General features: G+C 42.0%; 1 protein-coding gene across 1 annotated transcript in view; it reads left to right on the top strand.

The window, feature by feature from the left end:
* The window catches only part of spag6 (sperm associated antigen 6), a 77,261-nt gene that overhangs the window by 43,514 nt on the left and 19,596 nt on the right, over nt 1-14,151 (top strand). Inside the window, exons 6-8 of the mRNA NM_001015976.2 lie at nt 865-1,038; nt 3,748-3,900; nt 5,286-5,477. Coding sequence (NP_001015976.1) covers nt 865-1,038; nt 3,748-3,900; nt 5,286-5,477 — 519 coding nt within the window. The remainder of the gene's footprint in view (nt 1-864; nt 1,039-3,747; nt 3,901-5,285; nt 5,478-14,151) is intronic.

The following is a 14,151-nucleotide window of genomic DNA, read 5'->3' as shown; positions in this document are numbered from 1 at the left end:
ATTAGGTATTCATGCAAATTTACACAGTAATTTAGCCTAATAGTAACAGGCTGTTTATTATGTATTATTATGTACATTATTATGTATATTATTATTATTATTAACATTTATTTATAAAGCGCCAACATATCCCGCAGCGCTGTACAATAAGTGGGTTTCATACATTGGACATACAGAGTAACATATAAAGCAATCAATAACCGATACAAGAGTTGAAGAGAGCCCTGCCCAAAAGAGCTTACAATCTACAAGCTTAGTTTATTATGGCCCTGTCCCATTATTCTCTAGAGACCCGTGTTGGACCCTCCAGAAACCTAATATCCAGAAAGCTCTGGATTACAGGAAGGCCATCTCCCATAGGCTTCATTTTAATCAAATAATTCACATTTTTAAAAATGATTCCCTTTTTCTCTGTAATAATAAAACAGCGCCTTGTAATTGATCCAAACTAAGCTACAATTAATGATTATTAGAGGAAAAACAATTCTATTTGGTTTATTTAATGTTTAAATTATTTTTAGTAGTTTTAAGGTATGGTGATACAAATTACAGAAGGATCTCTTATCCTGAGCATTCTGGATAACAGGTCACATACCAGTACAATTTGTATGAAGAACATTTATTCATTCTTCAGCATTAGAAATGTAATTTGGATAGAGTGGGTAGTGGGAGGAATTGTTGGCGTTCAAGAGGAATTCTGGTTGGAAGACAGGTCTGTATGCTGTTGCCAGGTCAGTGCTAAAGAGTTAGTAAGAGAATGTGCATGTTCTGGTACACTGTGGTTATTACTGAGCATTTCATGTTGGTTTGAGTGTGCCCCCATTCCCCCCTCTTCAGCTAGTAATCCCTGTGTTTACTCCCAAGCGCCAGGTGCTGTCTGCCCTAAGCCAAATTGCTAAGCATTCCGTTGACCTGGCGGAAATGGTGGTAGAAGCCGAAATCTTCCCTGTCGTCTTGACGTGTCTGAAGGACCCTGATGAATATGTTAAGAAAAATTCATCTACGCTGATCCGAGAAATTGCACGGCACACCCCCGAGGTAAGATCCATGGAACTGCTGAACTGGCTTCAAAATGTTCCCAGGGATGTGTTTAATAGGGATTATATCAGGGCTTGGAGTTAAGAGAAATACAAATTAAAATGATCCTTTAATCATTCAAGGAATGAATCATCAGATGAGCTTGAAATCCTTTGTGCTCATACTCGCTGCTGCTGTAATCTGACTGAGCAGAAGTTCTGTGGGCTGCGCTGCTGACCCCCATGCCCCCAAGGGCTGCTGCTAAGCTGTTGTCAGACTTGATGATTCTGCACTGCTAATGAAGTGCCTCAGAGAGGGCATGTGTTTGTGTGTCAGTGTGTGTGTGTCAGTGTATGTGTGTCAGTGTGTGTGTGTCAGTGTATGTGTGTCAGTGTATGTGTGTCAGTGTAATGTGTGTCAGTGTAATGTGTGTCAGTGTATGTGTGTGTCAGTGTGTGTGTGTCAGTGTATGTGTGTCAGTGTGTGTGTGTCAGTGTATGTGTGTCAGTGTAATGTGTGTGTATGTGTCAGTGTATGTGTGTGTCAGTGTGTGTGTGTCAGTGTATGTGTGTCAGTGTATGTGTGTCAGTGTATGTGTGTCAGTGTATGTGTGTCAGTGTATGTGTGTGTCAGTGTGTGTGTGTCAGTGTGTGTGTGTCAGTGTGTGTATGTCAGTGTGTGTGTGTCAGTGTGTGTGTCAGTGTATGTGTGTGTCTGTATGTATGTGTGTCAGTGTATTTTTGTGTCAGTATATGTGTCAGTGTGTGTGTGTGTGTGTCAGTGTGTGTGTGTATTCTCTGATTTGCAATACTATCATGGTACTTTTTTTATTCAAGTCAGTTCTTACTTCTCCTCCTATAGCAATGAAAGAATGTCAGCTGTAAACATTAATGGTCCAGACACAGCAATCTTCATTCCAGGCCTATTTTTCATCATCATCGGCATTAGGGTCGCTGACGAGATACAGAGCTGAAAAGCATTACAGCCGTTTATACTTTTGGATATCGGTTGTGTTGTTGATCGCGGAGGGCAAAAGATTTTGATTGGGATACCTTTCCGGCTGAATCGTTAGATAGGGGTGGAATCACTGTTGTTTCTACCTCCATATCTGATGATTCAGCCCTGAACGTCAATGGAGGGTGGGAACAATCTTTCCAAAAGATTGTAATTCGGATTCGATTTGGCCGAAACCGAATCCTTCAAAAAAAGCCTGAATCCCGAACCGAATCTGGGATTTGGTGCAATCCTTAGTTTATCACCTGGTGTCTGCTACATTATTTACCAACAGAGCAGAAAATAGAAGGTACAGACAGCCACTGCACTGTATAGCAAGTACATTTACAAATAAATGCAAAATCATTATTATCATATATATTGGAACGTTGGTTAGAATTACATTTTCTTTAGTATTTTTGTGTTTATATCCCCTTTAAGTGTTTTGGTGGTTAAAGGATATATATCCTGGATTAAATTATATGAAAACAAATACTGCTGTTACTAAACATTTCAGTAATCACCAGGCTGTTGTGGAGCAACTCCTAGCATCACTGTGACAGATAAAGGTGCTGGGATTAGCGATAGCTGGAGACCCCCAGCCTGAAGGCCCCTGTTCAATGTATCAGGCGTCTGCTAAACCCATCAGCTGTTATTGCTGCGGGAATGCCGGTGCAGTGGGCATTGTTCTCAGCTATTCTTAGCAGCTGATAAAAAACTCAAGCACAGCCAATAATTTGAATTTGCTTAATTCTGGAACCTGTCCCCCCCCCATGTTTTTCTAATAATTTGGAAGTGCAGGTACATTATTTTTATAGGACTTTAGGCTTAAAGATGATCTATCTTATCATTTTCTGTGTGCTGGAAGGTACAGCTAAACACTGACAACACTTTGCATCAAGGGAGAAATAAGTGAGTGCAGGGAATATCTCCCCCCCAGTCTGATTCCAGTGATATCCTGTGCTGAGAGGTGTTGGGTCTGGTTTTCCATAAGTCAGGGTCGGCAGCTTTCTGTTTCAGCTGATAATTCTGGCTATATAGAGGCACCAAGGAGGTGTATGTAGCTTATATGGGCCTCACTTTATTTATGGGGAGCATTTTTAAAGTCAATAGCTCCCAAGCACTGCAGCCAGTACAACCTTAACCTGTGTGAATGAGGGCACTACCGTTATGGGACCTGTTATCCACAGTATGTTATAGAATGTCCTATTAATAGCAACTTTGCAGTTGATCTTCATTATTATTTTTTTATATAGTTTTTAAATTATTTCCCTTCCTCTGCTACATCTTTGCAGCTCTCGAATGGGGTCACTGACCCTGGCAGGAAAAAAACTATTGCTTTGTGAACTTGCAATTTTGTTATTACAATTGTATTCCTTATCTTTCTATTTAGTCCCTCTCTTATTCATATTCCAGCCTCTCATTCAACTTACTGCCTGATTGAACAGCCCTTTTAAGCCTACAAGGCAACAGGCTAGTGAGTGCTGAGGCTCCCAGCTGGTGTTGGGGGGGACACAGGATGGGATATAGAGAAACTGTGACTGCTGGGGCCTCGGAGATATAAAGGCCCAGTGACTGTAATGCAATATAATAACTTCCACTGATTTACATTTTAAACAATGTCATAAAATGACATGATACAAATAATGCATGCCCAGCCAGCTTCCTCTTAGCTTTTCCACTATATGTTTGTCTGTACATAGAGATATTGACCAATAACTTGCTTCTTATTTGCAGCTCTCTCAGTTGATAGTGAATGCGGGAGGAGTGGCTGCTGTCATTGATTGCATTGGAAATTGCAGCGGGAATGTGAGGCTTCCCGGCATCATGATGCTGGGTTATGTGGCAGCTCATTCTGAGAACCTGGCAATGGCCGTCATTATCTCAAAGGTTAGTCTCTGTTCTACTTGTAATTAAAAGGAAAATCATGAAAATTCTCCTAGGAAACATCTCAGCGCTGGAGAAAAAGTAGTCAGATGTCCATGCCAGTGTGCTGTGATGCAAAGCAGTTGGGTTGTAGTCCCACTGATCGTTACGCTTCTGTGCAACAGGAAGCAGCCCATTTGCTGTCAAATATTTTCATTTTTATTCTTCCGTTAAAGTTAGAAATCAGAAGCTATGCAAATAAGCCCCTGGCCTGCATTTGGTGGCACGCTAGGAAGTGGCTTGCAGGCTACTGGCTTTGCATTTTTTCATAATCAAATCAAATATAATCCTAAGCAAATTTCCAGTAGACCAAAATACATTTATTATGCATTTTTTCAAGTTATTTGTGAATGTCATTGCTCTTGAGCAATACCTGCCTGTATTTTGCCATTCGCAGTAATGCTTGCCTGACTACAGAATCAAGCAGAAATCAGTTTTCCTTCAGCCTGCATTCCAGTAACCACAGTGCCTCGCACACTTATGTTATTCTCCTTCTTCACAGGAAATGCAGGGCATTGTGGGAGGCTTAGGGCCTAGGCTGGCTACTGATACACACTTATGTGGAGGGAATTGGTAGAGGTAGACAGATACTGCTTTCAATAGCAATTACATTTACAAATAACTAAACAATTATTAAATGCCTGGCACAGATTTTGCCTTTGGGCTCATGACACTTGGGTTGGTTTTATACCGTTGAAAGTGCTCCAAACTGCCCTTGCTGACTTCCACTCACCTATACAGGAAACATTTGGCAACATCAGTACGGACATTTCTCAGTGGTTGCATTGACCATTTTCCTGCTGAAAAGAGCAAATACTTTTACTGTCAGGGTGATTTGGGTTGAAACCTAGTAGACTTTTTGGCAGATTTGAACAGTAATTAGCTATTGTTGATTTATCTAGAGCAGTGATCCCCAACCTTGGATGTTGCTCTCAGTGCCCCCAAACCAGGTAGTTATTTTTGAATTCCTGACTTGGGGGCAAGTCATGGTTGAATACAAACAAGATTTCCTACCAAATAAAGCCCCTGTAAGCTCAGTAGTGTGCATAGAGGCCCTTAATAGCCAATCTTAGCCCTTATTTGGCTCTCCAAGTCTTTTTACATTTGACTGTGGTTTACGAGTAAGGAAGATTGGAGACCCATGATCTAGAAAATTAGAAAATGTTTATAAATACTCCTCCAAAAAAAGGAAGAAATATAATATCTGGAGAAAATATCATAAGCAGAAGAAGACAAACTGAGCCTTAACCTGAAGTTTTTATATTTTATATATTACCTATAATGTGTGTTATTGGTAAGAGAGTTCTTGGAATGCGTTTCTCTTAGCACCATTGTGTGGCACATTGCAGGGGGTACCACAATTAGCCATCTGCCTGTCAGAGGAAGCAGAAGATCACATAAAGGCAGCTGCTGCCTGGTCGCTGGGCCAGATTGGAAGACACACTCCAGAGCATGCACGTGCTGTTGCTGTTGCCAATGTATTGCCAAAGCTGCTTTCCCTATACATGGACACAGACAGCTCCGAGGACCTCCAAGTGAAGGTACAGCCACATTCAGCTTTCTGCTGTTTATTCACATAAACATTCCAGGAGATAACCCTTTGTTTGTTCTTTACTATGCATACTATTCATTAATAGTGTATTTTGGAAGTTTTTGACAATGGACTAAATATTGATGATGTGGCATTATTTGCTACAGGTTACTGTTTAGTGCCACCACCCCAGGCTAAATATAGGTACTTGCTGAACTCCTTTTAAAAGGTATGGGATCTGTTACCAAGAGACCATACTATGCAGAAAGCTTCAAATGATGGGATAGTCATCTCCCATAGACTCCATTTTAATCAAAAAATTCACATTTTTAAAACTGATTCCCTTTTTCCCTGTAATAATAAAACAGTACCTGTACTTGATCCCAACTAAGATATAATTACCCCTTATTGGGGCAGAACAGCCCTATTGTGTTTATTTAATGGTTAAATGATTCCCTTTTCTCTGTAATAATAAAACAGTACCTGTACTTGATCCCAACTAAGATATAATTGCCCCTTATTGGGGGCAGAACAGCCCTATTGGGTTTATTTAATGGTTAAATGATTCCCTTTTCTCTGTAATAATAAAACAGTACCTGTACTTGATCCCAACTAAGATATAATTACCCCTTATTGGGGGCAGAACAGCCCTATTGGGTTTATTTAATGGTTAAATGATTCCCTTTTCTCTGTAATAATAAAACAGTACCTGTACTTGATCCCAACTAAGATATAATTACCCCTTATTGGGGGCAGAACAGCCCTATTGGGTTTATTTAATGGTTAAATGATTCCCTTTTCTCTGTAATAATAAAACAGTACCTTGTACTTGATCCCAACTAAGATATAATTACCCCTTATTGGGGGCAGAACAGCCCTATTGGGTTTATTTAATGGTTAAATGATTCCCTTTTCTCTGTAATAATAAAACAGTACCTGTACTTGATCCCAACTAAGATATAATTACCCCTTATTGGGGGCAGAACAGCCCTATTGGGTTTATTTAATGGTTAAATGATTCCCTTTTCTCTGTAATAATAAAACAGTACCTTGTACTTGATCCTAACTATGAAATAATTATTGGTGGCAAAACAATCCTGTTGAGTTTATTTAATAATTAATGTTTGAATGTTTTTTTAGTAAACTAAAAAATTGTTTGCTCTGCCAATTGAGACTATTATTAGAACAGGCCTGGAAAGTAGACATATAGATATATAAAAGGACACTCGTCGGTGCTGAATGGAAGAAAACACCCCAGAGACTGGTGTTACATTGTTTAATGTCGCCATTCCCAGAGTAGCCAGCACGCTGTTATGCGCTGTTATGCAGGACGTGTCTGGTAGAGGAGGCTTCCCTATAAAACTGGAATGATTGGTAGTCAGGTGAAGTTGTCTGACAATTGTTACCTAGCAACTAAGCAGCCATTCCTCCCTGCTGCAACTGCATGACTGCTAATAATATTTCCTTGAACTAAATATGGGAAACTTTCATACACTCTGCTACAGCTCTGTAAAACTCTCAGAGTATCTGTGATTTTTAGCAAGTTCAGGATTAAGATATGAAATGAAGGACAAATGTCCATGCACTCATTATGTTATGCTTAATAGATAGCATTGCTACATGTACACTCTCTGATCATTTCCTAATAACCAATGCAAACAGGTACCCACATTCCTTCCTATATTCCTACCCACATTCTAATTATACTAAACCTTCCTTTCTTCTTTCTTTTCTTTTATTGGTATTGTTTATTAAAAAAAAAAATATATAAATTTCTTAGATTTTAGTATGCTCTAGGTAGGATATACTATAGCACATGAATGGTGACCTGTCCCTAAAACATAGTACTCTTACGGGCGGATTTATCAAAGTCTGAATTTTGGATTGTTCTAAGTACGATTGGCAGAAATTCGGAGCAAATAATTTCTGATGATCAAAAGTGTTGCTAAAATTCATTTCGTAGACCTACGAAAATATCTTACTTATGTTTCGAGAGTTCTGAAATTTTCATTTCCGAACGATCGTGAACGGCGTGAAACCCTTTCTGACTTTGAAACTTCAATGCATGATTTTGGAAGCTTCCCATAGGAATCAATGGCACTCTGCAGCTCCAACCTGGCCCAAGGAAAGTCTCCCATAGGGCTCAATGGCACTCTGCAGCTCCAACCCAGCCCAAGGAAAGTCTCCCATAGGGCTCAATGGCACCCTGCAGCTCCAACCTGGCCCAAGGAAAGTCTCCCATAGGGCTCAATGGCACTCTGCAGCTCCAACCTGGCCCAAGGAAAGTCTCCCATAGGGCTCAATGGCACTCTGCAGCTCCAACCCGGCCCAAGGAAATCTCCCATAGGGCTCAATGGCACTCTGCAGCTCCAACCCGGCCCAAGGAAAGCTCCCATAGGGCTCAATGGCACTCTGCAGCTCCAACCCGGCCCAAGGAAAGTCTCCCATAGGGCTCAATGGCACTCTGCAGCTCCAACCCGGCCCAAGGAAAGTCTCCCATAGGGCTCAATGGCACTTGCTCCCGGCCAAGCTCCCAAGGCCAGCCTGCAGCCCCCGGCCAAGGAAAGTCTCCCATAGGGCTCAATGGCACTCTGCAGTCCCAACCCGGCCCAAGGAAAGTCTCCCATAGGGCTCAATGGCACTCTGCAGCTCCAACCCGGCCCAAGGAAAGTCTCCCATAGGGCTCAATGGCACTCTGCAGCTCCAACCCGGCCCAAGGAAAGTCTCCCATAGGGCTCAATGGCACTCTGCAGTCCCAACCCGGCCCAAGGAAAGTCTCCCATAGGGCTCAATGGCACTCTGCAGCTCCAACCCGGCCCAAGGAAAGTCTCCCATAGGGCTCAATGGCACTCTGCAGCTCCAACCTGGCCCAAGGAAAGTCTCCCATAGGGCTCAATGGCACTCTGCAGCTCCAACCCGGCCCAAGGAAAGTCTCCCATAGGGCTCAATGGCACTCTGCAGCTCCAACCTGGCCCAAGGAAAGTCTCCCATAGGGCTCAATGGCACTCTGCAGTTCCAACCCGGCCCAAGGAAAGTCTCTCATAGGGCTCAATGGCACTCTGCCCAAGGAAAGCCTCCCATAGGGCTCAATGGCACTCTGCAGCTCCAACCCGGCCAAGGAAAGTCTCCCATAGGGCTCAATGGCACTCTGCAGCTCCAACCCGGCCCAAGGAAAGTCTCCCATAGGGCTCAATGGCACTCTGCAGCTCCAACCTGGCCCAAGGAAAGTCTCCCATAGGGCTCAATGGCACTCTGCAGCTCCAACCTGGCCCAAGGAAAGCCTCCCATAGGGCTCAATGGCACTCTGCAGCTCCAACCTGGCCCAAGGAAAGCCTCCCATAGGGCTCAATGGCACTCTGCAGCTCCAACCCGGCCCAAGGAAAGTCTCCCATAGGGCTCAATGGCACTCTGCAGCTCCAACCCGGCCCAAGGAAAGTCTCCCATAGGACTCAATGGCACTCTGCAGCTCCAACCCGGCCCAAGGAAAGTCTCCCATAGGGCTCAATGGCACTCTGCAGCCCCAACCTGGCCAAAAGATAGTCACGATACCAAAGCTTGAATTAATTCCGAAACTTTCATTATCGTTGTGCAAAGTGTGATTTTTTCATGCAATAACGAACATATCACGAAAGTCATATTTTTTACCGTTAATTTTGTTAACAGTACGAACAGTTCTAAACTTTAGAAAAAATACAATTTTTTTGTGATCGGCCTGTCGTACTTTTATGAATGGGCCCCTTAAGGTGGCCATACATGGGCCACTTTCGGCTGCCGATATCGGTCCTTTTAGACCAATTTGGCAGCTTATCTGCCTGTGTATGGGCACCAAGGACGGGCCTCCTCGACCAACATCTGGCCTGAAACTGGTCAGATTTTGATTGGGCAGGTGTTATTTTTCCGTTGGATCAGGGACCACATTGGCTCGTCGATGCAGTCCCTGATCCAATGGCACCTATGCCCACTGGTTTAATCCGAATATTTGGCCTGTAGGTGGGCATATCCCAAACAAGCTGATCTTACAGACTTTATTCCTAGTCTGTATCAGTATGGGTATTGCACCTAGAGCAGCAGCAGAAATACAGCAATAAATGCATTACTTACCATAAACTATATTAATTTATTCCACCAATGTGAAATATTAAACCTTTAAGGTAAGTTATAGCAAGGCCATTGTTAGCAGCTTTTAAATTAGTCTTCATTTTTTAAAGTTTTTGAATTATTGCCTTCTTCTTCTGCCTCTTTGCAGCTTCCAAATGAAGGTGACTGACCCCAGCTATTGTTGTTTCTTTTTATCACCTTTCTTCTGATACAGGCCTTCTCCTAGTCATCTTCCAGGCTGTTATTCAAACCACTGCCTAGTTGCTATGGTACATTGCTCCTGTTAGCAGAAAACTGCACCTGCCTGGGGTAGTTATGAGTGAGCACCACAGAAAGATTGTTTTCTTCCACTTCTTTGTCCTTTATTGGCCCCAGGTCGACACATGTGCAGTAGAGTGAAATATCTGGCTTTTTGCTATTTTTTTTTGCCTTTTGCACGTGCTATGGGAACTTCTAATTCTAATCTCTAATGTCTGATTACTTTTTATTAGTTAATTAGTTCTTCTTGTTAAAATTATCTTTCAAAACACACACTAAATGGATTGGGAAAGAGAAGATTCACAGAAAGCAGGATATTTATACTACTATTTTTATGAAACTATCACTTGTCAGTGACTTACCCTGTGTAACACGAGCGTATACAGACAGGGAAACCCTGAGATGATAAAAGGCCTTTTTGTAATGTAATTACCATAAGAATATATCCTACCGTCTGCCTCCTCCCTGCCTTTCTATAAGTGTATTTACTGCATACGTCATTGCAACAGCTTTCTCAGCTGCCTTGGCTCCTAAAATCTTTGCTTTGGGGAAGCCGATCTCGTGGGAAGCGCTCCCGTGCAGCCCATTGCATACAGGTTCCCACCGGACCCTATCTGCTGACCTTGGAAATATTTGTGCCACCAGAGCCATCGCACTTCCTTGTAGGCGCTTCTTTTATCAACCTATGTAAACCCCAACAGCTTTGCCCATAATTAAAATCTTATTTTCTTTCCAAAACCTCTGATCTCCGATCATTTGACTTGACCTGAATTTAGCCTGCGCTAAGCTTCAATTGCTTCTCTCTAGCAGCAGTTTTTATTCTTTCTGTGTTCACAAAGATCTCGTAAGTCTTTTATTATAATACATCTAAGTGCTGAGTGCAGTTGTACAGGTTTCTAGGGAAAATGTCAATAACACAACACATCAAGGAGTGCTAGAAGCGCTTTCTAAAACCATTTCTCTGAAGGCTCCGTGTGTGGGTGGAAGGATGCAGTAAAAGGGGATAATGGTGAATAAACAGTCTGACAGCTATTTTATTTAGGCTTTTGTGTTCTGCAACAGTACAGCCATTTAAGCCATGTGTCGTGCCCGAGATACGATGCTGTTTTTTTCAGCTTCCCTTATATTTAAGGTGATTCTCTTAAGTGGCCATACATGTTACAATTTTTCTTTCCCTAACGACCAATTTAAATGTGATCCAACAAATGCGTCAAATTCATAAGGTTAGTAGGCACCGAAGGTTTGCACATCTGGTGATTTTTCATCAGAAAATCGATCAGGTTGGTATGAAAAGGTTCATCCTTAGCAAGGAAATTTGCCCACTGTCCAATTCAGCTAGATGATATCATGTGAAATGGCCAGTTTTGTTGATGGGGAAATCGTACTTTTAAACAATTGTTTCAAGATAAGCCTGGTCCTACTAAAACGAAAACATCTTTTTACACATGTAACTGTTAATGCAGTTAGTTATGTACAATGGAAATTGGTTTGTGTGTGAGACACCATTGTCACTGACATATTAAATAGTGGGCAAAATTAACTCTCTGCAATGTACATTTTGTTCTGTAATGACGTTAGAGCACAGCACTAAGCATTAACAATAAACCTGGGACTGACATTTGTATAATTGTGCCTTCATGTATTGCACTTAGCCTTTAGCATCATAGGAAGTCAATTTTGGCACCTTAACAAGAGCTAACCTGTTAGGAAACCTATTTAAACTTTAGGGAACATACACCCCCTTTTTGACATGAACTTATTCAATGGGGCAGATGTAGTAAGAATGAATAAACACTATCTGAACTGCCAAACATAAATACAAAGGTTTTTTTTTTAAAAAGGACATCCCATAGAAAGAAAACCATGCTTGAAGAGACCAGTCCCTTAGGCTCACAGAGTGTTCCAGCCTGTCCCTCATTTTGTCCCATTGTAAAGTCATGGAATTGAGGTCCCTCTGTTTTAAGTGCAGAGCTTTATGTAGGCTGTCAGTCCATATAAAGACTACCAAATTATAATTATAGCCTGTATTTGGCACATGTCAGTGTCACTCCCCAACTCTTTTTACATTTGAATGTAGCTTACAGGTAAAAAGGATTGGGGACCCCCTGCCCTTGTGGGTGTTGCCCAGGATCCATCACTTCACAGTGTTGCTTTTGTGTGGTTGGAAAAGCCTATATGTAACAGAACTGCTTGGGCGACATCAGCTCCCCCCCCCCATTATTACTTGCTACTTGCAAACATAACAAATACATTTTAGTGTAACGTTACCCAGTTGTGAGTGTGCCGAGAGCCGTGTGCATTTTCTGATTCTTCTGTTTTCTCCCTGCTCAGCCCTTAAACATGTGCTTGTCCAAGCTGTGCCCCCCCCCCCCCCCCACACACCTGGATCTCATTCTGCTTTAACATCACAAGTGATTCTGGTGGTCTGCACTCCGTTCCCAGTGGAAACATGCCCACCTCATTAAAACAACCACTTTATTTGTCAAAATTCGGAAGAGTTGTCTCTCCCAAAGACTAGAAGAATAGGCTGCTACAGATAGGGGCTTAGTTGCATTAGGGAAGCCATGTGGGAAAAGCTGTCCTGTGCCAGCTTGGATTGTACTTCTCAGCCCACATTCTTCACCCCTTCACTGCCAATAGCCACACAAATTACTAAGTCTTTTTATTATTATTAGCAATGGATAAAATTCCACTGCCGACACCTGTCCATCTGCAGCCACACTGAGTAGGCCAGGGCTGCCTCCGACAGAAAGCCCCCGTAATCTCTCACAAATGTCAGGGAAAGTTGCTGAGTGCTGCCTTACACGCTCAATAAGAACATGGCTCCTTAGCTGTCTGACAGACACATTACATACAGCAGATGCCAGAATGGCCATATCACATGAGAGCGGCAGTGTTTCCTTGTGTCACTTTTGTTTTATAGGCTACAGTGGAACTTCAAATTCATGTTCCTTCTGCACTGAGGTAAAAGTGTTTTAAACTGACAAAATGTACATTTAAGGCAAAATTCAATGAATTTGGGGTTTGTGGGACTGGAAAAAAATAAGATCTATATTATATGATAATGTAAACTTTAAGAATGTCATTCATAACCCAGTTGTATATATAATAATGCCTGTAAGACACATGGCAGGTAATACAGCCCAGTCCAACATTATTCCATGTACAGGGTATAGGATGTAATATATGGAATGTGGGGGGGCTGTTTTCATAATAAGGCTCGCCATACCCTAAAATAATAAATAATCACATTTAAATATGAATTGCTGTATATGTTTAACATACAAAACAACCAATACAACAGGTAAAGAGGGCCCTTAAAAAACACCTTACAATCCAAAAATCTATACTATAAGCTAAGCAGATCATCCCTTTATCTGGGAACATGCATAAACAGACAAGCAGAATAAGGCAGTGGGCCTAGCAGCCAGCACCCAATGCTACAACAAGCACTGATATAGGTGAGCTTTACCAATTTATGCTGAGACAAGCAGAATAAGGTTACCAGATCACTTGTAAATTCAGAGATACCTTTAATAAATGCATGCATTTAATGACATTGCAATCAGTGCAGCCCAACAAACTGGATTTTCTAGATGTGATCTGGTAACCCCTTAAACTGTACTAGACCCACCTATCTGTTCCACTTCCTGCGCCTCCTTTCCCAGGCTGTGCAGGGGGGCCGGCGGCACTCAGCAAACTGCACTGTAGTATAGGAACCAATCAGCTGCTAGGCTGACTTGATAGGAAACTGAAGCCTGTCCTTGCTTGTGTGATTGTAGGGCTGTGATTGGCTATAACCCTCCTCTGGGGATTTTGAATGTTGACAAACTAATAAAAACTTTTTTACTCCCTTGCATGCTTCAGTTTTCTATGTGGATATATATATATATGCCTGGAATTTGAATTACACATTGGGGGAATGCAAAAAAATCTGGAGAATGCTATTGGGCTAATGGAGACGGGGGGATAGAAGCCAAAATCGGGGAACTCCTTAAAAAATAGGGGTGTTGACAGCTCTGGCACTTTGCTTACCCACATTCTTCCCCTGCTTTGTAAGGGGATTTTCACTATTCAAGTTCATTATTTTTTCTGGGGAACCTATAGGATACTTTCACAGGACAATTTAGAATGCCTTTTATACAAACCCCGAGGCTATTTGCTGCACTGTTTCACAGTGGCAGGAGTAAGTCACATAGGCCTCAACAGAATGCATGGAATGAACATCCCATAAATCTTAGGTAATGAAATAAAAGACACAGGCTGTACTGGACATCCGTAATCCTCAATTGTTGACTGAATTCTCAAGTGTTCTCAGTAGTTTGAGC

Source organism: Xenopus tropicalis, chromosome 6 (assembly GCF_000004195.4).
Source record: "Xenopus tropicalis strain Nigerian chromosome 6, UCB_Xtro_10.0, whole genome shotgun sequence".
Classification (NCBI taxonomy): domain Eukaryota; kingdom Metazoa; phylum Chordata; class Amphibia; order Anura; family Pipidae; genus Xenopus; species Xenopus tropicalis.
This window is presented reverse-complemented; position numbering and strand designations above follow the sequence as displayed.